A 25,602-nucleotide genomic window follows, 5' to 3' on the forward strand; every position below is an offset into this window, starting at 1 on the left:
ATTGAGCATGGAGTCCTGAACCACACAGTCCAGCAAGGGTGCTTCTCCTGAAGAGACAGCCTCAAAATTAAGAGATCTGATATTGCTGTTCTATTTCTGTGAACTCCCAAATGAAGGTCTTCCCTGGAGGGAGGTAAAAAAAAAAAAGCTTTCTTTAACTGAGGAGGAATGTTTAGACATTTCCCTGGCTCTCTAATTCAGAGTGGGCTGGACCTAAAAGCTCTGAACAGGAATAAGCCTGGGAGACACAGAAGCAGGCTGGATTCAGTGACTGCATTTCTGATGCTGGTATTTCAAGGTGGTTTTGTTTTCCCTTTGCATGATTTTCCCTGCAACTGTGGCATAACAGGAACAGGATTTGGATACCTGGTAAGCTGAAGTGGTGTCTGTGTGTGCATGCGAGTTTGTGAGGGAGGAATAGAAAAAGAACTGCATGTGCTGAAGAGTCTTGAAATTCTCTCAAATTGCATTGTACAGTGAGTGGGAAAATGGGACTCTGATGCAAATGAAGACATTCTTGGAGGGAGGAAGTCAAAGCCGAATATTTATATTGATTTTTTTCTTCAGTCTTTCTACATCAGAAGATTAATATGTGACCTCCACCCAAATTCTTTGAACAAAGTATGGAAGACTGAGCAGTGCAGAGTTTTACGTGTTCACAGCCCAGGACAAGACAGAGTATCCCAGAATCTGATTACCTGTGAATGGTACAGGAATCTACTCCTGAACTGGTGTATTGGGCAGGAAGGAGCCAGAGGGCTCAGGAGGGAGCCAGGAGGAGAAAACATGCAGAGTATGTGCTCAGTGCACCAGTGATCATGAGAAGAATTCTCTCATACTTTAAAAAGTAACAAAATCATCACAAGTAAAGACTTCTCCATCTCTTCTGTGAACAAAGGCACTGACCAAAGAAAAAATCCAGTGTGAATGGTGTGCCTGGGTTCTTCCTCCTCAAGGAGTTCCACATTATGTGGTGACAGCAGAAGATATAAACAAAATCCATCTCCTGGTATTTCAATTAAAACTGCAGTTTCGCTGCAAGACAGAGACACTGTTTTGACATAAATGACTTCAACCCCAAATGTGTGGGTGTTGGTGTCCTGCAGAATTTGTAAATAAGATGAGGACTTTTTGCTAAGCATTAACAATCACTAGGGAAGTCAGGAGGACTCACAGATGATATGTGCAGACATGCAATATATATTTTTGATGCTTCTCTGTTTGGGCAGGTGAGAACAGGAGGAAACCTTATACGACAGGAGCTTACAAAAACTCTGAAGTGCAAACTTCAGCAGCAACCTCCTGTCACTACACAAGTCAGGTTCAAATATGTTTGCCAACAAAAATGGAACAAGGAAATCATGTAATCCCATGATCTCACATATCCTGTGTCAAACTATTTCTTCACAGAAGGAGGCTTAATTTTTGGTATTTTTCAAGCTCCTTGTTCTAGGGTGGCTTTTAGGAGCCAGAATATCTTTTCAGGCATGTGGAAATGGGCAAAGCATCAGCTCCTGCCTTACACATCTCCCCACACTGTGACAGGGGTGTCTACAGGCTCAGAGAGTTCAGCTTCTGCCTCACTGCCCCCACCATCCTTGAAGGAACCAGGGGTCTGCTAAGCATGAGGACATTGCTATTAAGGAGCAGCAATATTGCTCTACTAGGTGACATTTCTAAGGTTATATTTATATTTAGATAAGTGTAATATTTATTAGCTGGAGTGGGTTGCACAAAATATTGTTGTGATTTTTTATGTTCAGTTTTATTTTGCAGTCTTTCTATGCACACAATGTGGACTTTTACAAACAATAAAATTGCTAAGTCCCAACTGTGACTTTCACTATATGTGAGCAAAACTGCAAAAATCATGCACCTATAATCAAATCTCCTCCACCACAATGCAATCAGGCATCTTCTGGCTTTCTGAAATATCTCTGTTCCCCAGAACTATGGTTGTATTCTGGGGTTACACAATGTGCTGGGTTTGTGGGAGTAAGAAGCATGCAGAATCTCTGCAAATATGGTAATTTATTACATAGACACCAGATTTTTAGGTCTAAATATCCATTATGGCGGCTTTAAATTCTCTGAATCTTCATAAAATTCGGGGGTGGTAATATCTGAGTGCTCCCAGAGGGCGTTTCCCCATAATTTACAGGGCACTTCAGGAATCTCAAAAGGGCAGTGCCAGAGTGGGATAACTGCACGATATCAATGCACTCCAGCACAGTCTTCCCTCACCACAGCAGTGTCTAAGGCAAGTTTAGCTGGGCGCCCTTCACATGGCTTGACCAGATCAGTTCCCCACAAAGCAGAGGTGAGAATATCAGTCTCCCACTGCAAAGTGAGTCACCTTTCTCTGAACACCCCTTCCCTGCCTCCCTAGAAAGCATTTCACACATGCTGAACATTTAAGCTGCTGCCTCTTGGCCTGGCTGTGTCTCACCAGGGTGGGAGGTTGTGCTTGTCCCTCTTTTTCCCCACTGGTTGTCCCGGGTGGGTGCAGGGCTCTGCACACCTGGCTGGAGCCAGGCCTGGAGCTGTGTCCCAGCGTGTCCCCAGCTGCTGCTGAGATGGCCAGGCACAGGCACAGCCAGGCTGGAGCCCCTGCTAGCAAAGGCAGTCAAGCAGTAACCTCATCTAGAAAGAGCAGCTGATGCTTTTCAGTGGAGACCAGGGACTGCAGCGTGGCAGCATTAGCCATGAAAAGCTCTTTTCTGGGCATGGGTCAGTACCCCTGGGGATGTGGGTGTTGTTCCACTGCACAATTACCTTAAAATCAGGCCTGGAAAAAAAAAAAATCTAGAATTACCTGAAGTGTTTTTTAATGAACAGGTTTTTATGTGATGTTTGGCATTGTTCCTCTCTGAACGCTTGTCAGCGCAGCAGGATTCAGGTGAATGGCTTTGCTAAAGCTCACTTGGCAGCCACCACAAATTCATGTGTATTCTTGTGTTCACCATCATGTTCTCACTCCTCTCCACACACTGATGCACACACTGCTGCTGTAGCTGCATGGGGCTGCCCCTCGCTGCCATTGTCCCCAGCCTGCAGGGAGATCTGCAGGACAAATGCAGGGAAACTCATTCTATCCTTCTACCAGCTAACACAGCATGGAGCAGAAAATTAAAATAGTATCATAACATTCATGGAATTCCCATCACACTGAACCTGGCCAGATTGGGACCAGATTAAACTGTGCAAAAAAAGTCCACAGCAGTCTTTTCTGACAGATTTCTTGAACCTTGTTTCACCCATGGCCTCAGAATGATATTTGCTGTTAAATCTTTTGTGTCTGCAGTAACAATGCTCACTTATTGAATTTTTCTGACAAGTATTAAATAGTAAAAAGAGTAATGATGGCTACAATGTGTTCTAGTCAAGGGTGAGAGAGAGTTGTAGATATCACAGAATCATAGAATAGTTTGGGTTGGAAGCGACCTTTAAAGGTCACCCAGTTGAAAGCCCAAGGAAGAAATGCTGTGCAGAGAAAGGCTCCGTACCCAGAGATTTACTGATACATTTTTTTCAGGCATGATCCTGTCCTTTAAAACAAAGCTAGTTCCTAAGACTGTTCTGCTGCTTTTCTAGTTTGCAGTGCCTTCAGCCCATGGCATCCATTCAAATTACAGCAGCAGATCTGAGTGTAAACCTGGTGTCCAGGCTTCCCCACAGAACCAACAGACACCCCCAGGAAGAAAGCTCAGCCCCACACTTTCATGGACAGCAGCAGCAGCCTCTGAAGAATTGGAGGGGGGTCTCTCAAATCCAGAAAAGGCCAGGCAGCAATCTGATTCTGGCATAAGCTCATGCTCAGGAAAGGGATGCTGCCAGGGCCACCACAAAAATAAATACCTCTAGACCTGTATCTCGGCTTTCATCAATCCTTGGGTATCCACCAGTGTCTTTCAACAATGAAGACAGCTCCATAGAGGGTTTATATCACCATGAGGCAGTGTCCCTCTGAAAGCTGTGAGTTCGGATTTCACACTACATCTGAGGAGCTATATTAGAGCTTTAAACAGATGTACAAGCAGGAGTGGAAACTTGTCCCTGAAAAAAAAACAGATGCCAAAAATGCCACAAGGAAGACCTTTCAGAGGCGGTGCTGACTCAGAAGAGGATCGGAGCTCTGAGCAAAGGCGCTGCCTTCCTTCAGGTTTTGATCCCCAACATGCTCAGTCATCCGAGGCTCTGTGTGTTTTCTACATGTGTACGTATTCTGCCACCAGGGCGTTTGTTAAGATGGTAGGTGACGCCTATCAATGGTCCTCCGAGGGGCAGAGGGGCTGAACACCCGCGACCCAGCGAGCCCAGCAGCAGCGACATGGAGAATCCCAGCCCGGTCCCGCTTTCTCAGGGACCCAAACCCGCTGTGCCAGCACCAAGCCTCCGAGGGGCTGCTGCAGCCGCCCCCTGCTCTCTCCCCTCCGTGCCCCGGGGGTGCTGGCGGCCTTCCCCTCCCCGCCGGGAGCTGCCGGCGCCGCGCTGCCGCCAGCCCGGAGCTCCCCGCCGCGGGGAGAGCGCGGCCCCCGGCCCCGAGCGGGGGCAGAGCCGCGGCCGCGGCCCCGCCGCGCATCCCCCGCGCCGCTGGGGGAGGAGCCGCCCGCGCCGCTCCAGCCCCTTCCCGCGGCGGGGCCGGGGCTCCCCCCGCCGCCGCGCCGCGCGGAGGGGCCGGCGGAGAGAGAGAGCCGCGGAAGTGCACTTGCTGCAGCCATTTCCTGCTCTTTGTGCGGGCGGCGCGGAGCATCCCCCGCGGAGCATCCCGCGGCGCCGGCATCGCACCCGCGGAGCGCAGGTGAGCGGGCGGGGGTGGGCGCGGGGCTGCGCGGGGGCTGCGCGGCTCCATCCCCTCCTTCCCTCCCTCCTTCCCTCCCTCCCCGGGGCTGCGCACGCCGCCGAGCCCCATCTCCGCCGAGCCCCATCTCCGCGGAGCCCCGGGCGGGCGGAGCGGGGCAGGTGCGGGCGCGGCGGGCGGGCCGGGATGTGCGGGATGTGCGGGCCGGGATGTGCGGGATGTGCGGGCCGGGATGTGCGGGATGTATGGGATATATCCCACAATGCCCCGAGCTACCTGCGGCGCTCAGCCTGCCCGCAGCCGCCGCACGGCGCCGGGGAAAAAATAGCGCAAATCCCCCTTGTCCTCCCCCCGCCCCGCATCCCCAGCACGGGGGAAGGGGCCGAGCCCCGGGCCCGCGGGCGCTGCAGGCCCCGCCGCGGCAGCGCAAGCCCGAGCCGGGGTGGCGGCGGTGCTGGAGAACGGGGCGCGGAGAGGATGCTGATGATAGAAGGGCGGCCCCGGCCGGCTCCCGGAGCACCCGTGGCGTGGAAATACGGTGTTCCAGGGGGATGAGGGGGATGGAGGCAGCGCCGGCGTCAGAGACAGCGCTGGGAACGAAGGGCTGGAGCGGCGGCCGCAGGTTCGGGCTCTGGCGTGGGTCGCAGGCGGCGGAACCGCTCCCGCCCCGCGGCGCCGGTGCCCGTGCGCGGGGCCGGGCAGCGCTCCTTTGTGCTCAACTTTGCCCCCGATGCCGCTGGAAATGCCGCTGGAAATGCCGCGTGCCAGCCGCATCCCACCGGGCGGAGGGGGAGGGAGCGAGTGGATGGATTCCGCAGGAAATTTCCGTGGGTTGGAAGGACCGGGAAAGAACGAGGAGAAGAAGAAGAAGAAGCAGCACACAGTCAACGCTCCCTGCTGTTGGAGAAGGGGGCAGGGTGCAGGGTTTGTGTGCTGTCAGGGGACACTGCCAGCAGCACAGCGTGGCCCCCTTTGCCATCTGCCGCTTCCCACGGGGGAGTCCTGCCTGGGGGCTTTGGATCACAAAGGTCTCAAAGAATTAGGCTGAGTCGCTGAAGCCTCTGCACCCTCCTGCCCTGAGATACCGAAAGAAAAATCACCCTTATGTTTTGCATTATGATGGTAGTCTGGGGTTAGGCACAGAGACAGGTGACTAGCCCGGTGTTCTGGTGTCACAGCCATATAATTCTGTGCTAATTCCCTGCAAAGGGAATTTCTTTTTTACTTTTATTTGGACAGTTGATTGTTTTTAATGAAGCCTAAGGAATAGAGAAAAATCTTCCATTTTCTGACCATGGTCTCTGGAGTAAAGCAGAGTATGCTGAATTCATTTTCACTGAATTCAATTTTGTTAACAAACAGTTATCATCTTTGCATGAGAAAAGGGAAGATTGGTTTTGGAAGATCAATAATTGGTCAACTATTAACAATACTGGCCTGTGTGATTTGGTTTCCCAAGAAGTGCTTTAACTGTCAGCAGTGGCTTGCTTATAAACTTGCTGTAAATTTCTCAACTCTATTGGAAATGTAGATTCATATACCTATCTCCTTTCTTGACCTGCTTTCTTTGGCACCAGAAAAAAAAATACTATTTAGTTATTCTAAAAGAAATAAATTCCAGGGTAATTGTGTTGCTCAGAGACGAGGATGCTGCAAATGATTGGAACTCAGCCCTAATGGGATGGCAGAAAACATAGAGTGGATATAGAGAAAAACAGCTTCAGGAGTCATGCAGTTTGGCTTCCTTTTTGTAATGGGAAGGGTAATTTTATGGGTATTAACATCTGTGTCTGTGTACAGCAGAGGCCCGGCTCTGCCAGCCTCACTCACTCCACAAAGAACCTCCTGACTGTGGTGAGGGTTGCAATTGCAAGTCCTGTGCATTTTAGGCAGGAGTCAAACTAAAGTTTTACACTGTGAAGTTATTTTTTACTAAATATATGTTTGTGGCCAGGATCCTTTATCCTCCTGTTGCTGTCAGGCAATGGGTACCAGAAACTTGGCTTTTATGCAACTGACACTTTGTTCTGCTGGGTATTTGTTGGGCCAGGAGAGGGCCTGCCCACTGGTTTGGTGCTATATTTGGAGAAAGAGAGGGAAGCATTTTCACTAAATTAAATTCAGTGACTTTCCCAGGTTACCCAGGGGCTGGGAATCAAAGCTGGAAAAGATTCTCAGATCCTCAGAGAGTGACCAGGTTTGTCCTCCTTCTCTACATTGCCACCTCCCCAGCAAAAATCTTTTTCCCGCTCACCTCACCCCAGGTTCACAGGGCTCAGACTCTGTCTGGGCAATTCCCATTTTTTCTTGCCTCCTTTCCTGCTCTTGGTGTCTACTACAGCACCAGTGTGAGTGTCTGCTGTAGGAGCAGGCAAGCTGAAAATCCTAAACAGCCCCTTGCCACTTCCCCAGAGCTCTGAGCTGTGCAGCTTGGGAGCTGAGCACACGTGCAGGCAACATATTAATTTGCTTTTAAAAGTCTTTATTTCCCCAAGCTGCTTGAACAGTAAAGTCACCTTTGTGCTTCTCCCTGCCAAAAGGATGATACTGCACCAATACTTCTGGGCGAGCATTTTGGTGGGGAAGGCAGGACATGCCCTGTAAGTTCAGACATTTGGGATCAGATGTCTGATCAGACTTTCCCGTGCTGACTGTGAAATCTGGTCCCCAGGCTGCTGCCACAACAGCCCCTGTGTCAGGAATTCCTCCTTTCCATCTCGGGCTGGTACAGCCATGCTCCCTGCCTGGCTGGCTCCCTGCAGCTCCCCCAGGTCCTCTGTGAGATCATTTGGCTTTAGAAGGTGTGTGAGATGGCCAGAGGGTTTGCAGCTGAGGTGTGGGAAGGGGACGGGAAGTTTCTGCAGCAAATGAGCAGAAAGTGTGGGCAGCACTGCGCCCATTAGCACGGATGCTCATGAGCAGAAGGGATAAACAGCCCAGTGCAGCATCCCTGCCTCGGGTTTCACTGGGGTGGGGTTGGTTTCTGCCAGGCTCACCTTCAGTCTTGCCAAAACACGTAGGACCAGAGGAGCTTTGGTTTCTCTGACCAGGGGTGGGATATGGAGGTGGCTCCTGGCAGCCTGTGAGGCCAGAGAGGCAGGATGTGCTTCAGGTGTGCCTGGGCTGGGACGGAGAAAAGCCCCATTCCTGGGCACGCTGCTGTGCTGCTCCCTGCTTGGGTGGAGCCCAGCCCCATGGCCACGTGTGCGCAAGCACTGTCACCAGACCACCACCACGAGCTGAGTGTCCTCTTCCCAGCACAGCCACCCACCCCAAAGCCCAGGAGCTGGATGGCAGTTAAGGCTTTTTGATGAGCTCCCCAGGGATCCCTGAATTCCCTGCGCTGGAGCCGCTTGGCCACTGCCAGATGACCTCCCAGCTGCCCCCCTTGTCTCTGGACAGAGGGGATGGGGCTGGATTTACAGCACAGCCCCAGCATTGTCTGGGTTAGGGTGAGGGAGGGCAGCACAGGTCTGGGGGAGCAGGGCTCTGTCTGCCATCCTCTCTGGATGATCTGGGGTGATGATCCAGGTCTGCTGGCCCTGGACCAGTGGCCCCTCTGTCACACACTCTGTCTGTGAGGCTGCTGTCTGTGGCAATGTGCTAGAGACACCAGGCCCAGGGGAAGTCCTGGCTGACCACGCTGTTCCCTGGAGCTGCTGTTGGGTTCTGGTTGGTGTTAAGAAAGGGTGGAGTAGAAACTGGAAGTCCCCATAAAACCTCATGTGTTAAACCCTCGAAGTCTCATTTCTCCAGCTGCATCTGGATCCTTGCACTGCTCAGCCATGGCAAAACATGGGGTGGGCTGATGGCTGATTGCACCTCTCCCTTGCAATGAATTGATGCATTCTTTTCTGTTCATGTATTTCTGCACCCTTCCTCTCTGCCTGTTTGTGTGCAAGATTTTTAGGGTAGGGACTGGCTTAGCCTCCCAGGTGTGTGCACTGCCTGGCACAGCAGGACCTTGATGCTGGATTTGGTACTCTTTCTCCTGGGGTGGCCCAAACAGCAGCAATAATTTTGTCCCTTGAGTTGCTGAGCTCTTTGGGTGTCACAGGGTTGTTGTGGGAGTGCCTTTAACTACAGCAAATGGACAACACCTTGCACAAATGGCCTAAGAATTGGACTTGGAGAAAAATGGGGAATGAGCCCAAATAAACAGCCACAAAGCCCTCAAAGCTATGAAATGGAAAGTTTTGCCTTCTCAAGCCTGAAGTATGTAATGAAGCATGAGTGAGTAGCCAGGAGTGTTGTTCTGGGATCCCAGTGGTGAGTGCTGAGGTGCTGGAGGATGGTGGAGGAGCATGTTGGGCAGTTCTGTGTCCATCTGGGGCTGGGCAAGCTGAGCCTCCCCCCGTGCAAAGCAGCCCAGGGAGCCCGCAGGCAGGCAGGGAGGAAGCTGCAGAAATGTAATGTCTGGGTTTGACAGTTGCTACAATTTGTAACAGGAAACCATTTAACCAGACAGGGGTGAAGAAGAAAACAGAAATTTGAGTGTGGAGGGGAAAAGCTGCTTGAGATTTTGGGTATTTTCCAGGCACTCATTTAATGATTCTTCAGCTGCAGGTACAACCAAACCTGTTTCTCAGCTGCCTGGTGCCTTGGGGAGGCATTTGTGGAGCAGGAATGAGTTCTGCCAGGCTCGTAGGTATTCCTGCAGCCCACGATGATGAGGCACAGCTACAGACTCCTTCCCTCTGTTGAAGCCACCCCAGGGTGACACCCTGTGTCACCCCCTTTTGCTGTGGCCCTTGCTGGATGTGTGTGTGCCTATCCATGGATGTCCCAAAGCCATTATCCTTCATGCTCCCAGTGCTGGAAATAAAAAGCAAACTTATTTTCTTGGGAGCAGTGGGAGATGCTGTTGTGACCAGAGGAGTGGTGTGGTTGTACTCAAGGGATGTTCTGCTGCTGCTGTACTTGGTGCTTGTGCAGACACTGCTGGAGCCTTGTGCCCTGCCTGCTACCATGTCTAGCAAAAAAAAGTTGCAAAAGCTTAGAGAAAAGCCAAAGAGATGATTAAAGGATTTGAAAACATGCACTGCAATGAGGCAGGCAAAGAGCTTAGCTGGCTTGCAGGGTGTTATATTGAAATGTGTGAGTATCTCGATGGGAACTTTGATTTAGGGAGCTCTACTGTCCTGCAGATCAGAGCAATGAAACTCAAAGGCTCACATTTCAAACTAGACAGGCTCTGAGTGAGGCAATAAGCACTGGGTGGGGGGGGGTGGTTTTTTAATGGAAACAGGTGTCAATATTTAAAGAATTCTCTCTCTCCAAATGTCTAAGTGCAGCAGGGTGTTTTTCTGGGAGACACAGGCTCTAGGTTGGCTGCAGCTATTGCAGAGGATTAGGCATTAACTGGGGAAGCCCTGTGGCTGTGATTACACAAGGGCTCAGCCTGGCTGACAGCACCATCCCCCCGTGCCTGAGCACTCAGAGCCAAGGTGAGTGGCAGGGGAGATGGGGACACACAGGTTTGTTCTGTGGTTCCCACTGGGCTCCTGCCTGGGGTAAGCACCAGGGAACTTCCAGAAATGTCTCCCTTTGATTATATTTTGTGTATTTATTTTCATTTTTGCAACTGAAGCTCTTGGCAGCTCCAGGGCAGGCTGGGACTGGGCAGGGGATGCCACGTCAGTGGTAAAAGTAAGGAAATTTAGCAGCAACTTTTTTTTTTTTTTTTGCTGCTTGCAGTGCCAAAGCTTTGCCTGCACAACACTCGAGCCTTTCCAGTTCACCTCTGGGATTTAATGCAGTTGGTTGTTTACAGTTTCCAGGGCTGTTCATGTGTGTGAGGAGAGCATGTGAGTGTCAGCATCCGTCATACTTCTCTAATCAAGCTGCTTCGGGAGATACTCTTGATAGCACCGCTTTGCATTTCGGAGCACACGCTTTCACCCGGGGCAGCTAAAGCTGCACTGCAGCACCCAGCTGTTCTGTCTGAGAGAGTTTTGCATAGAGTTAAGAGAGAAGTGCTTGGGTGGGTAGTTGTGTTTCTCTTATTCTGCATTTCTGCTCTGCTGTTGAATCGCAGGAGAGAGATGACACAGAGATGTGGTATAATGCACAAGAAAAGGGAAAACATACATTGGGATTTTGTCCCCTGCAATGCCAGCCAGTCGTGCTCTGATTTTGTCCTTTCCCACTCAGTGTCCTGCTGGCTGGCTGGTTTTCTTGTCTGCCTATCACCCTCTCTTTTGCTTTGGATTTAGCAGGGGAGCTGAACATCTGCAGCCATGACGACTCACGTCACGCTCGAGGATGCCTTGTCCAACGTGGACTTGCTGGAGGAGCTGCCCCTGCCAGACCAGCAGCCATGCATCGAGCCTCCTCCCTCCTCCATCATGTACCAGGTACTTCAGCTCCCCGAGGCACAGGGTAGGGAGGGTTGTTCCAGTGGCTCATGCACAGCACAGGGCCACACACAGTGCTGTGAGAACCAGCTGAAAACATCCGAGGTTCAGCATGGTGAAGGAAGTGCTCAGAACAGATCTAGCCACAGATGTGTTCCCAAGGACTTTAAAAGGAAGGCGCCAGAGTTTGGTGAAAGGGACTTTTAAGGCCGAGGAAAATGAGGACCAGAGTGCATGAATGGGTGGGAAGCAGGAGATAAGATTTGTGATAACAGCAGAAAGTTCTCAGCGATGTTTATTTGTGCACATATTTCTGTGCTTCCTTTCCATGATCGTGCGTGCATCGAACTGAGCAGGGCAGGCTCAAAGTCCTGCCTGACTTTGGCTGGCCTTTGCCTCTAGCACAGCTGGAGCTGCTGGCATGCAAGGGAGGGCAGCTGCTAGAGCCACTTCTCTGCCCTGAACAACTCAGATTTAGCTGCAGCTGCACTCACCAAGCAAAGCTTGGCAGAGGCCCAGGGCACGGCTTGGCTCCTGCTTTTGCTCCCACAGTGGGATGCCTCTGCTGCTTGGCCACCACACCCTGCCCTGTAGCACACACCCAGGGTTAAATATAACAGGGGGTTCCTTTCTCCATCCTGCCACTCCTGAGTTGCTGGCTCACCCGTGGCAGTGTATAAACACACCAGCACTGTGATTGTTGTGCCTTGTACGCAGGGCTTTGGAATTACAGCATCTTCTTCAGCAGGTCAGACCCCAGGCTCATTCCACAGCTTTGGTATCTCTGTGGGTTATCAGACCCAAAGGTCATTCTGGGCTGTTCAAATTTCATCTCTCCCTGAAAAATCTTGATGTAATTATTTGCTTATCTCTTTTTTCAATAAATGTTTAGCCTTTGCTGGCTGTGTTTCATGAGGGGCTCAGGGTCCAGCCTTATGGCACAGCCTCCTTTCAGGGCCATAAGTTTGTGCACACAGCTGGGCCTAAAAACCTCCTCTAAGCTGGATCTGGAAATGTTGGCCAAGCCTGTTTCCTCATCATACTCACTTTGTGTGTAGCACTTTCCCCTGCTAGCCAGAAATGCTCATGCAATCTCAGCTTTTGTTGTCACATTGGTCACATGTGATGTCCTGCAGGCACTCAGAAAAGTAGCCCTATGGCCACAGGTCTGTGCTCCCAGCTTTCCTACTCAGGAAATCAGTTATTGAGGTGAGTGTGGTTGCTGCAGTGCTGCTGTCATCCAAGGAGCAGCTCTGGGTCCTTAGGACCTCTGTCTGCCCTGCCCTGCAGCAGGTACCATCAGCCAGCCTTGGCAGAGGAAATCACCAAGCACAGGGCATGTGAAGGGCACTCGAGAGAGCCAGGGGAGCTGATTTTCCATCCCCAACCTGCCTCTGCAGTTTCTTGCTCCCCTGTCCCAACCCAAAACATGACAAGTATGACAACTTCCAGAACAAATGTTTGTCCCAACAACTGTTTGTGCTTGCATTGATAATAGCACCTGGATGAGGGCTGACTTTCATATTTATGTTTTCCAGACAGCTCATTCCCTGCCCTTTCTCTGTGTTTATCCCTTGGTCTTCCTGCTGACAGGATGTGGTCTTCCCCTAGTAGCCAGGGTACAAACAGAAATTAATAAGGCTGCATCTGTCTTTGAGTTACCAAGATAAAATCTCTAGAATAATTGCTCTAGCTTTTCTCTCTGGTGTGGCTGCAGTAAAGTTGGGCTTAATTCTACAAGGATTGTAAATGTCAGTCTTGACTGCCATATTTCCACACATATTCCCTGCAGGACAACCATGTATGATTCCAGAGCATCTCAGGGGGTGTGTGTGTATGAAACTACTTCCACTAGGTACTTCCACTACCTAGTGGTGCAGCACCTCAAATAGTTCACAAGCTCCTCCTGTGCCCCAGGAGCCCTACTAATTCTACTTTTTGCCAACACATCCCATGTTAGGCTGTACCAGGTGAGCAAACAACCAGCTGTGTTTAATCCCCATCTCTCTATTTTGCTCACAGGCTAATTTTGACACAAACTTTGAAGACAGGAACGCCTTTGTGACAGGCATTGCCAGGTACATCGAGCAGGCCACGGTGCACTCCAGCATGGTGAGTCCCCCAGCACTGTCCCCAGGCTGCTGAGCCCCCAGTGCCTGCCCTGTCCCACCAACACCCCTCTGTTTTTCAGAATGAGATGCTGGAAGAAGGCCATGAGTACGCCGTGATGCTCTACACGTGGAGGAGCTGCTCACGAGCCATCCCTCAGGTAGTCAAGCCCTCCCCAGGCAGGGGTGCTCCCAGAGCACCTCTTTGGTTTTGTCTTGAGTGTGGGTTAGTTTGGAGTGGAGACAGAAGAACAGGAAAAGCAAAGCAAACTAAAGCAGATGATGCTGAGACCCAGCCATGAGGAGATGTCTGCTGTTGACTGGGTACTTTTTATCTGCTGCTGTTGCCTCCCCTGGCTACTCCAGCAGAAGGCTGTGGCTAAGCTGATGGCAAGACAGCACTACAAATCATTTGGTGTAGTGTCCTCCCTGTGACATCTGTGCCTCTCTGAGCAGCTTGTGGGGTCCCTGCCCCTTCCCCCTGTGCTCCCCTCAGGCTGCTGTCAGTGCTGTGTGTGATGGAGGAGCAGAGAGTGCCACAGCAGAGGGTTCAGTTACACCTTGACCAGGTTTGATCTTGCAGTGACCCCTGTGCTTTGCCATGGGGCACATGGATGTGGCACTGGGGGGTCCTGTGTTGGCCCCCCAATCTCCCTGCTTGGTCAGGTGCAGCTCCCTGCTGTGGCTTCACAGGTGAACCACTCCTCCCTACCTTGACTGCATCCTCATGGCCGTTGATGCATGGTGGGGTTCTCAGGGCTGTCCTGGGCAAGGCCAGGAGCTGGGCTTTGGTGATCTGTGTGAGTCCCTTCCAGCTCAGAATATTCTGTGATGCTGTGCTACTGCCTAACTGCAGTGTGGAGCAGCGGGGCAGGGACATTAGATTGCCCACTGCAGGGAGGGCAAGGCTCCTTTGGCATCAGGCTGGCTGACGTGTCCCCCCATGCCCTGAGAATCAGCTGCTGGGTTACTGAGCTGCACCAGAGCTGTCAGCCCCATCACAGCCTTCTGGGAGCAACAGCTGCAGACAAAACCAGAGAAGGGCAGCAGGATGCCCTGGGCAGCTGGTGTTTTCCCTGTAAGGTTGATAATGACTCCAAGTAACTGTTTTGGAAGTGAGATGGATGACAACTGAGTAAGTCCTTAAATTTAGCTTCCCAGGAGCCCAGTGGCAGTGACTCAGTTCATTGCTGTGAGCCACAGACAAGCCCAATGATTTTTAATGGATCCTCTACAGAACCAGAATAATCCCAGCGAGGCTCTGGCAGAGCTGTAACCTGGTGCCTTGTGTGTCTTGCAACACAAATCTCAGATAACTTCATGCTACAACATTCCCACATTGTACAGCAAGTCCAGGCTCAATATTGCTTGTGTTGCATGCCAGACAAATGCATTAGGAGACTTTTATCCCCCAGAATCAGGATTGTGCCTTTTTAGAATGCACGGAGAGAATTTCAGGTCTGAAATATCCCCTTTTGCTTTCACCTGTTGTATTGAGAACCAGCTCCTTCTCAGGTCCCTCTGTTGTCCTTGGGTGGGGACAGGACTCCAGGTGAAGCAAAGAGAAGGTGGTGCCACAGTGACCCACAGCTGGCTTAGAAGCAGATGCTGACACAGATTATTTTCTTTGCAATGCAGGTGAAATGTAATGAACAGCCAAACCGAGTGGAGATTTATGAGAAAACAGTGGAAGTCCTGGAGCCAGAAGTCACCAAGCTTATGAAGTTCATGTATTTTCAGGTAAGTGGTCAAGGAGAGAGGCAAAAATAATCTATTTACTTTGGTGTTAACATCCCAAGCAGGCCTGTGCTATTCTTGCCTGCCAGGACAGCCCTCAGTAGGTCTCTCCCTTCCAGCCACCTGAGCAAACACCTGAGACCTGGGTGAAGGAAAATCTGCTCAGCCCCAAAATCTTCTATACAGGCTGGGAAAGAGCACACCCCTTCTAGTTCATGGAGACCCAGAGTCCCCACTGTTGAGCTAAGGATGTCACTTCTGTTTTTCCGGGATGTTGACTGATGTGAAGAGCTGATTGTCCATTGCCATGTTGCAGTCACAGCTGCTGAGGGCTCCCTATCACCACCTGCATTACAACTTGCTGAAGCTGAGATTCACAATCATTTTTAGGTTTTATAGCCTGTAAGGCCCTTTATGTCCCACCTAAAAAATGCAGCCTGATTTTGCAGAACACCCCACACTTGGGGCAGGTGCAGCTGGAGAGCTCGAGCCCCTTTCTCCCCTTAAGCACTGAGCGTGTTTGTCAGCAGTGATTTGTAACAGTGCTTCATTGCATGGGAACAGCAGAGAGGAACCTCAGACCCTCCATCCCCAGCCAAAAAATGCTTTTTCAAGGAGCTGGTGGGGGTGGAGGGGGTTCCCCTGGTGGTGCATGACCCTGTGCCCCTGCCCTGCAGCGCAAGGCCATCGAGCGGTTCTGCAGCGAGGTGAAGCGCCTGTGCCACGCTGAGAGGAGGAAGGACTTCGTGTCTGAGGCCTATCTCCTCACTCTGGGCAAGTTCATCAACATGTTTGCTGTCCTGGATGAGCTGAAAAACATGAAGTGCAGCGTGAAAAATGATCATTCTGCTTACAAAAGGTGAGAGGGGACAAAGTGGCGGGAATGGGGACAGGACTGTGCCTGGTCTGCAAGGGAGCACCTGGTCTGAGCAGCAGTGAGGGCAGGAGGACATCAGGGCTGGAGATGGGGTTTCTGTGCTGTCCCAGGCTCTCTTTGTGAATTTAGGCAAATCTCTGAGCCCTGTTGTGTTTCAATTCCCTCTTGGTGAGTAGAGCTGTGATGCTGGGGGCTCTGAAGCTGCAACATTGCTGCAGGTCAGGCAGGGAAGGTGGGTGGTGACAGTCTCACACTGGCTGAGTAACTCTTTGTGATGTTGGATTTGTCCCTTCTAGAGCTGCCCAGTTCCTGAGGAAGATGGCAGACCCCCAGTCCATCCAGGAGTCCCAGAACCTCTCCATGTTCCTGGCAAACCACAACCGCATCACTCAGGCAGGTCCCTTTTCTCTGAGCCACCGAACCTTTCATGAGTAGAGAGGAGCAGTGATCTTGCTGAGGCTGACAGCACCTCAGAGCAGGCTGTGGCAGCAGCTGTTGGGTCTTTGCCACTGACTCTGTGGTCTTTTGGTCAGGCTGTGTAATTCTAGCAATGTCTCCTCGTGTCATCATGGGTGGCTTTGAAGGTCTCTATGTTAAGACAAAGATGAAGGTCTAAAAGATGTAAGAAGAGCTCTGGGAGGTGAAGGTTCTGCCAGAACTCCATCCCCTGCGGCTGCATGGGGATTGCAGCTCAGCCCCCATGGCCCTCCACACTGCACAGGCTCCATTGGTTCTGCTAACCAGTTAAAATATTGCACAGAGACAGAAGTCAGACAGTTTGCTCAAAGGCACCCCATTTACATTTCATTCTTTGATGTTTGGGTGTTGTGATCAGTCTGAAGAAAAGTTGTCCTGCAGAGGAAGGTTTTTTTTTTTTCCAGGTGGTACTGTAAGCTCAGTCTTCTGCTGGTAAACTTAAGAAATGTATACAAATGAGGTTTGAAGGAAACTCTTATTGTTCTACTCTTAATCCTTAAAATATTTTCTGCCTGGTTTCTGCTGTTCCTCTGCCCATGTGGATAATGTGGCTGCTGTTGTGTTTCAGTGTCTGCACCAACAACTAGAGGTTATCCCTGGCTATGAGGAGTTGCTGGCTGATATTGTCAACATCTGTGTGGATTACTATGAAAACAAGATGTATCTCACCCCCAGTGAGAAGCACATGCTCTTAAAGGTGAGGTTGGGCCATGCTTGTAGGGCTGGGTGCTTGCATAGTTTCACTGTTGTTTTAGTAAAATGAAATTCACTCCTAGGACAACATCTCTCTTCAATTTCTTGATTTTTTGCTCCTTTGGGCTGACATGCATCCCTTTTCTGCAGAGACAGTGCCCTCTGCTCACACATGTTGCTGTGAGTGCTCTGCAGGCACTGCAGCAGCAAAGCTGCTTTGCTTCCTCCTCTTCCTGTTCCCTTTCTGATCCCTGTGCCTTTGTGTCCTCTGCTGTGGTACCTCAGTCCTCCCACTCACCTCTTTTTGTAGCTGAACAGGCTGGACATGAGTTGGAGATGTCCCAGCCCAGTGCTCTGAAGTAACAGCTCTGCTGGGCAGTGCCATGAGCTGCCTCTGTTCCTGCCCTCACTTGGACCTTCTCCCATCAATCCTCTGCTGTCCTTTATGGCCTTCTCCCTTATTCCCGTATAAAAATCTTCTTTCCTCTCTGTCCCTTTCCCCTTCTTTCCCCCATCTCCATCTCTGTTTTCCCCACAGTCCTTCCCAATGCTGCCAGCAGCTCTGCCTGCCTGGTACTGAGCACATGGTTGGGTGAGAGCACTGGTGGGTGCCCTATACCCTCCAAGGCTGGAAGGGGTCTTTCTGTTGTGCATGGAGGTGCGGGATCGTGGGCTTGACCTGTGTAACTGCAGAGGACATTGTAAAATCACCACCAACTTTGTCACCCAGAATTTTCTTCTTGATGTCCATTCCCAGCAATAATTCCCTGCAGAAGGCAGATGCTAGATGCTCCCCAGTTTGTTTTTCTGGCTGTAAAGAGTCCTCAAGATAAACATGCCAAAATATCTCTTTATTTGGTGTATTTGTCCTTGCTGTCAGTCAGTTATTGGCAATGATTGCAGTCACTATCACCATAAAAACTTCATTACAGTGGTGTGAGTCAGCTCAGGTTCTCTGAAGTGTGGGGAGTTTGACTCTCTGTAATGATTTGTACTGAATTAATGGGGGAGGGAGGGAAATCAATCCAGGAAAATATTTTAAATTCTTCTCCAGAAGTAAACTTTTGCCTTCAAGTGGAGAAAACTTTTGGGTTGTTGTTATGTGGGGAGAGGAGGAACAAATAACTAAGGGAAGCATCCTGTGTTTTTGCACAGACAACAGAAGCAATCCACTGTGTGTCCTCTGCCTACCATGTGCATCCTGGCAGATACAGGCACATTTTAAACATTTCCTCATGAGGATCAGGTGGTAACAGGAACCTGAAATGGCCTTTCCTCATGCTGAGTGATGGAGAACTGTATTTGACTTGTGTTGCTGACTTCATGCTGATGAAACCTTGCCTTTCCATCTTCTGCAGGTGATGGGGTTTGGCCTGTATCTCATGGATGGGAATGTCAGCAACATTTACAAGTTGGATGCCAAGAAGAGAATCAACCTTAGCAAAATAGACAAATTCTTCAAGGTCAGTGAGCTGTCTGTGTGAGGCTGGTGTTTATTGCAGACCAGTGGATTAATGGCCTGACCACTGGACGTGCTGCTAGCAAAAAGCAAACCACGGGGATCATTTACAGGTCCAAAAAACCCAAGGGTTGAGAAGCTATCTAGGCCAAAGGCTGAGGAATGGAATTGCTGTGAGCAGGCCTGGGCACAGAGCTGCAGCAGGGGTGAGGTGAGCAGTGCTGGCCCGCAGTGCCTGCAGGGCTGGGGATGCAGAGCAGTGCTGGGGCTGGCTCTGCTCCCGTGGGCAGCCAGTGGGAGCTGCAGCTCTGGTTGCTTCTGCCAAGGGCCAGAGGATGGAGAGGCTGTTTCATGGGTGAGGGGAGGATGTGCCCAACTGACATGGCTTCTGTCTCTTTGCACATTCCTGACGCAGTTTGCAGTCTCTGTGGTTTCAGGCCACCAGCAAACCTGGCTGGTTTGTGGGTGATGGTTCTGCTTCTCTTTCCCTCTGCAAGCTGCTGAGCTGAGGGACAGAGGACACAGCTGGCAGTTTTATTTCATGTATAAACTGTGCTCCCTGTAGCACAGGAAAAGCTTTTGGGGGAGTTTGTGTCAACTGGGACTTGGAGGTGCTCACCGAGATCTTCAAAGGGTCACTCTGTGGTTTGATGAACCTTTTTTGTCTGGTCCGATGTGGATTTTGGGGAAAGGACCCATGAAACCTGGGTGTTCCCATTGGCAGGGTGGGATGCAGCCACACAACCTCTCTCTGCTGAAGCACATCTGGCCATGGTCTGATCCACAGCTGGAGGCCAGGGACCACTCAGCACAGGAAAGGTTTGGCATAACCCTGTTGGTGGAGATCAGGGCTGAGAGCCCACACAGCACCTCAGGAAAGGTGGTGCCTCCTTTCCACTGCTTCTGGGCACAGGCTGGGACTGGGAGGCATTTTGGGTTTGGAGCAGGTCAGCTGCAGGAGGCATGGTGGGATCTAGCAAAAGACAAATGAGTTGGTGGCAAAGAGCAGGAGGACAGCAGAAGAATTTCCCAGATGGAGCAGATGGACTCCTTCCTGAGTCCTTTCCATCCCCTGAGATGGAAAGATTAGTTTCTGTTACCAACACTTGCTCCAGATCCGGGAAAATGAGAAGGTGATGATTTGTGGAAGGGCACAGAGGGCTCCTTCCCCTCACTCTTCCAGCACGGTGGATTCTCCCTGGTACTTCCCCCAGAGGTGGGGTGAGGAGCCTGGGTGAAGAGATTGGTGGTGGTGTTGGACAGAGAATGTCTCTCTGCTTATTGCCCCAAGGTTTATGGGTGATGTGCTGGGTGTGTGTAGAGGAGGGAGGAGGTGAGCCCAGGCTTGATGGAAGGTTGGTGTGCATCCTCCCCTGAGCGAGTGGGGACCTGTTTACCCCAATTTCCACCATTTCCTGGGGACAGCCCCGAGAGCAGGGGGCCACAGACACCATAACCTTATGGACAGGGCAATGATGAAGTGTTTAAAAAACCTCCCATCACTGGGGAGACTGCTCTGCAAAGGTGATTGATCACATCATTCTTCAGAGTCTTATGGGTTTTCCCTGATTCAGCTTTGCTAATTCAACTAAATCTCTTAATCAAGCCTTCAGTGTAATCTGTAGAGTTTGGTCATCTTGGTGCATTCAGACAGGTTTGCTGGTCACTGAAAAATGCTGTGGGCCATCAGAGAATGAGGTAAAATACCTTCCATTGCATGGAGTAACTTCCTCTTTTCCAGCTTGGTTTCCTTTTGCACTTCTCCAGCATCTACCGTGGTCTCACCTAATCAGTAAAGTGCCACTCCAAACTATCAGATCTCAATAAGGAAAGACCAACTACTCCTTCACTACATCTGCTTATTGCCTTCTGATTAAATTTCTAGTGGATTGCCCGGGAATTTGAGTAGTGAAAATTAGTGAAAACTACCCCTTCATTTAAACCTTTTATGGACATGCCAGTGGGAATCCCTGATGACAGCATTACACATCCTGTGCACAACTCAGCCTGAGAAGAGAAGTGTGTGATAATAGGACAGGGAATTTGCCCCCATCTTCCCTGAATTTTGGGGCAAGGCCTTTGTAGCTGGGTGAAGTTGAAGGTTCATATTTTATTGATGAGCTGTCAGTAGCCCTTGGTTGGATTTTGTTTGCAGGTGGAAGTTGAGTGAAGGAGGGACCTGTCTGAGCTTGAGGTATCTTCAGAGCATTTGGAATTTATTTCCCATCCAAAACCTTCTGAGATGTAAAGGGCAAGCAGAGCCATGTTACATTGCCTGTGTCTGTCTCTTCATGGAGAAGTTTTAAGACACATCACAAGCAACCACAGTGCTGAGTCCCTGGGGAAAGCTGGCACCTTCCTGGGTGTCCAATATAGCAACATGCTGGCTTTTCATCCCTCTCTTCTCTTGGAGGATTAGGCTGGGAGACAATAAGGCCTGCTCAGAACCACACTTCTCTCTTTTAGTTGTAAAAAGAGCCTTTCCTCTGGCTGGTTATAGCCAGAATGGTTCAGTGCTGGTAGCAGTGAGTCCAGGGCTCCAGAGCATGCACGGGGAGTGATTCCCTCCCTCACAGAAAGCCCTGTGATCATTCTCAGTCATCTTCTAGGTGTGAAATGACCCTGGTCCAGGTTTGCACTTTGCTTCAAACATCCTGACACTTTGCAAAGCTTCAGAGGTGCAGCATGCCTATTTGGAGTCCCTTGTGTTGTGCTGGGGCCAGGATCTCTCTCTCCCTCTGTCTCTCTCTCTCTCTCTCTCTCTGCCATATTTCAACCATCTTTTGTTTTCTTTTCCAGCAGCTGCAGGTGGTTCCTTTATTCGGCGATATGCAGATAGAACTGGCCAGATACATTAAGACCAGTGCTCACTATGAGGAGAACAAATCCAAGTGAGTGCCTGCCATAATGTCTCTTGGCTTCTGTGTGTGTCCTGAGGGCCGTGGGGGCTGCGGCCCCGCGGGTGTGCCAGGCCTGTGCCCATGTGTGTGTGTCCCCGTGAGGTGTGAGTCCGGCGTGCCAGCTCTGTGTGCCCGCGTCTCCCTGCCTGTCCCTGCATGGGGAGATGGCCTCGGCGGCCCTGGGGGTGCAGCCAGCTCCCAAGCTCCGTGTAAGCATCCCCTAGGAGCAGGCAGGGCTGGGAGGGGGCTGGCAGCGAGGCAGGAGGAAGGAAGGGTGGCTGGTGCACGGCCTGGGGCAGCGCCGAGTGCGTGCGAGCTGTGTGAGTGTGAGCCGTGTGTCCCTGCTCTGGGGAGATTTTAATCCACAGTTTGCACCCCGAGGACAAAATCCTCCAGAGCATGAACACAGCAGTGGATCTCTGCAGTAGCCAGGGTGTCTCCTCTAGCTCAGGCAGGGTTCATGAAGAAGGACAGCAGCCATGAGGATTGAAGCAGAGGCTCAGACGCTCTGGAAGTTAATGAACTGGAAAAGACTGAATGTGGCACTAACCACTGGATGTGGCACTCAGTGCTCTGGTTTAGTTGACGGGGTGGTGATCAGTCAGAGGTTGGACTTGATGATCTTAGGGGGTCTTTTCCAACCTTAATGATTCTGAATATTGTGGGAGAATAGCAGGAGTGGAGAGTTCAGGAGCGGCCTGGGCTCACAGGCAATTTGCTGCTGCCATCACACGAATCCACACACGTTGTTTCAGTCACAGCGGGCACGTGAGAGGCCCCACTTGTGTTTGTAGCTTTGCATCATGCTCAGTGATTGCCAGGAGAATCGTTGTTAGGTTTGGATATCCTTGGAATAAGGTTTGCAACCCCTCGTGAGCACAGCCTGCCTGAGCTGTGTCTGGCTGTAGTGGTGGGTGGCAGCCAGGCTTTCAGCAGGCCTTCCACCTGTGGGTCTGTGTTGGGTGGAAATCAGGTTTCTCTGGTGTCTGTGAGGAGCAGCCAGGCTGGGCTGTCTCTTCAGCAGGACAGGAACTAACCTGCAGTGTCATTGCTTCTGTTTGCTCGTCCCCTTCCACCCCGGAGGATCTGGCTTCTCTGCCTGCCAGGAGCAGCCCTCCTCCCAAGAACTGGTTGAAAAGTGCCCATTAATTGTTCAGAAGACATTTGAAAACAATGTGGCAAAACTCCTGAGCAAAAGGTTCTCAATTAAAATTGGGAGAGGAAAAAAAAGAGAGGAAAAAAAAGATTCTGTATAATGTGAATTTAAAGAATATTTTTGAAAACTCTTTTTAAAAAAGAGAAAAATTTTCTGAAGATTTGCTCCTTTTTATCCCAAATCATTCAGAAAGCACATTTCAACGAAACATGAAATGTTTCTCATTTTTTCATCTCAAAACCAAGGTAGCTCATGGGCTGTTTTACCTGTGCACAATTTTAATGTCTGTCTTTGAAATCTGTCTCACCAGGTCTGTGTGCTGTACCGTACTAACCAATGTTTCTTCCTCACTCACTTGCCTTCCCAGCAAATTGCATGGGACTCCCAACTCTAACTCTGCCAAGGTGCTTCCATGTAATCCCCATTTCTTACTAATACTGTTTTTGTCACTTTCTCTCCCTCCTTGTCTCCATGCAAGTGGAATTAATTGGTGTTTTTCCCGCATGGCGCTTTGTTTCTGCACTGTGGAGTAGGTTGTGTGTGGCAGGGAGGGCTGGGGCAGCCCTGGCCAGTCCTGCTAACCTGCCCATTGTCCAGTGGGCAGCACGTGGAAACGGGTAAGAGCCAAACAGGGGACTGGGGGAGGATGGATTTCACAAGGGATGACGTGGCCCAGCATTTCCAGGACCTTTTACCACCACCACAAATACTGGCAACAAGTGCAGTTAAGTGTAGGGATATGTGTATGCCCTTATCAGGGGCAGGTTTCTCACCTTCCTTTTGTATGGGCAGTCTAAATTGGAGAAAAGGGCTATCATAAGGTGGACAATCATTTAGAGGGGGAAAAAAGTATAATCTGAGCTCCTACATTGTGATGACAGAGTAAGACATGGGAATCTCACTGATAGACAATTGGTTGCACAAAACATTTTGGTGGAGCCATTCTGGTTCTATATCTGGGGCTTTTACAGGGAGAAAGAAGATATTAAATTAAATAGACCTGGTTTGTCCCATTCTTTCATACAACTGTGCCTTTGGAAGGGGAGTGCTGCCCTTTTTTAGGATGACATTACACTGTTGTATGGTACATATGGCTCAGTGCAAATGAAAATCTAGTTCAGGTAATCATATTCTGCTAATCATTTGTACTCAGGGCTGTTCAGTGAGCTGGTAGCATGAGCCAGAACCAAAAACAATGGGAGGGCTAACTCTTTGCAGAGCTTTTCTTTGCAGAAGAACCTGCACAACCCAGACCTGAAGGGAGGACCTCTAAGGGGATGGTTATCCTTAGGTTTAGCAGAAAGGATGCAAAGATGCAGGTCTTTGAAGTTCATCCTTCCCTGAAAGCTTGTCCCATGATGGCCTGGGAGTTTGCCATCTCTGCCCTTGGGGTAGGTGAGCCCACATGGAGAGCAGCCTTCAGGGTGGATGGAGCAGACACATTCAGACTGAGAGGTGAGGCAAGTGTCCCCATCCTGCTGTGTGAGACCACCCCGGGAAGCCCCCACACACCAGAGAGACGACACGGGCTGACATTTGCCATGAGGGTGGCATGCCTGGAGCACCTTGAAGCGGAGAGATCAGCTGTCCCTGGGGTGTCTGAGTGGAAGCTGTGTCCTGTCCTTGACACCGTTGCTCTTCTGCCCAGGTGGACGTGCACTCAGAGCAGCATCAGCCCCCAGTACAACATCTGTGAGCAGATGGTGCAGATCCGAGACGACCACATCCGCTTCATCTCGGAGCTCGCGCGCTACAGCAACAGCGAGGTGGGTACAGCTGCACCCTGCACCCGGCTCTGAGGTGGACTGCTGGAACCCTGACTGTGGGGAATTTTAGATTTTCTGTGCTGACAGTCTCTGACCCCCAAGAGAACACTGCATTGACCTGCAGCTGTGGAGAAGGCTTCCAAAATGAAATGGTAGAAGTGGGATCGTGGGTGTGGAGTTTGAATAGAAGTGTGTAATGTCACATGGTGGAAAACTTAAGAGTTTAAGGTTTTACAATATAGTAATATATATAAAGCAAGATGGAGGTTTTAGGGCAGAGGCTGGTCCTTCTTCTTTACCTTCTTCTTCACCTTCTTCTCCATGGGTTTGGGTGGTTTTGTGTAATTGGATAAAAAAGTCCACATTGCAGGCACAGGTGGTTGGTTATTGGGTTAAAAGTAAAAATAATTGAGGTGTCATTTCTTAATTGGACAGTTCATCCTTAAAAGGCCATGTAGAAAGAGAGATATGTATCCATTCTTAGCTTGTTAGAGTTAAGTGCTGTAGAACTCACAGTTTGTGAGACTGTAACATAGATAAGAACTAATAAACATCTGAGTCCTAACAAGAAATAGCATCTCACGCATTTAATCCTGACCTTGGTAAAAAGAAGCAAAGAATCCATTAGTGGACAAGCCTGGGACAGAGCAATGTGGCAGGACCATGGTCTGTCACAGATGTACAGCAAGGAGGGGTGAAGGACATGGGTGGAACAAACAGCTCTTGATGCAGCAGTAAAGAAGCAAGTTATGAAAGGTACAAAATCACATGCACCAGGAGATCTACAGCAGCAGCTTCTGCTCCTTGACCACAGCTTTGTTAAAATAAGCAGAAAAAAAACCTGCCAACTAAATGTTTATAATCAGGTAAAAGTCAGAACACCAATGACTTGCAAATAGGGCTTTTCAATTACACAGGCCTATCAGTCAGGGCTTTGAAGAAAGTTCACGAAGGCACCTCTGATCTTTTCATTACTGAATGCCAGTGCCCTCTCTGATGCCATTGGGGCTGTTTTTTGCACATGTGATTCTCATTCATCAGTGTCAGTTTAACAAATTGTAGCATTCTCAGGCGCTATGTTTTTGGCATTTGTAAGAGCTTATTTGAACTTTAATCAGTAAAGGATTCTCAAGGATTTCAGTAGTATTAGACCATTGAAAAGAAATGGGAAAGTGGAATAAAAATAGTCAGTTATTTGCTCTGAGATGACAGGTCAGACTCATTTTTTTTTCAGGGAATAATTTGACTGCCTGTGTAAAAAGAGCCTTGCCA

At 50.2% G+C, this 25,602-nt stretch overlaps 1 protein-coding gene across 3 annotated transcripts in view; it reads left to right on the top strand.

The window, feature by feature from the left end:
* Window positions 1–4,720: 4,720 nt before the first annotated feature.
* The window catches only part of CYFIP2 (cytoplasmic FMR1 interacting protein 2), a 47,100-nt gene continuing 26,218 nt past the window's right edge, over window positions 4,721–25,602 (top strand). For 2 of the 3 annotated variants that reach the window (XM_053991180.1, XM_053991182.1), the window contains exons 1-11: window positions 4,721–4,801; window positions 11,017–11,157; window positions 13,180–13,269; window positions 13,349–13,426; window positions 14,904–15,005; window positions 15,680–15,861; window positions 16,176–16,272; window positions 16,925–17,053; window positions 18,408–18,512; window positions 21,308–21,399; window positions 24,213–24,330. In XM_053991180.1, coding sequence (XP_053847155.1) covers window positions 11,041–11,157; window positions 13,180–13,269; window positions 13,349–13,426; window positions 14,904–15,005; window positions 15,680–15,861; window positions 16,176–16,272; window positions 16,925–17,053; window positions 18,408–18,512; window positions 21,308–21,399; window positions 24,213–24,330 — 1,110 coding nt within the window. In that variant the 5' untranslated portion in view covers window positions 4,721–4,801; window positions 11,017–11,040. The remainder of the gene's footprint in view (window positions 4,802–11,016; window positions 11,158–13,179; window positions 13,270–13,348; window positions 13,427–14,903; window positions 15,006–15,679; window positions 15,862–16,175; window positions 16,273–16,924; window positions 17,054–18,407; window positions 18,513–21,307; window positions 21,400–24,212; window positions 24,331–25,602) is intronic. The other variant, XM_053991181.1, reaches the window with a different exon arrangement.

Source organism: Vidua macroura, chromosome 15 (assembly GCF_024509145.1).
Source record: "Vidua macroura isolate BioBank_ID:100142 chromosome 15, ASM2450914v1, whole genome shotgun sequence".
NCBI classification, from domain to species: domain Eukaryota; kingdom Metazoa; phylum Chordata; class Aves; order Passeriformes; family Viduidae; genus Vidua; species Vidua macroura.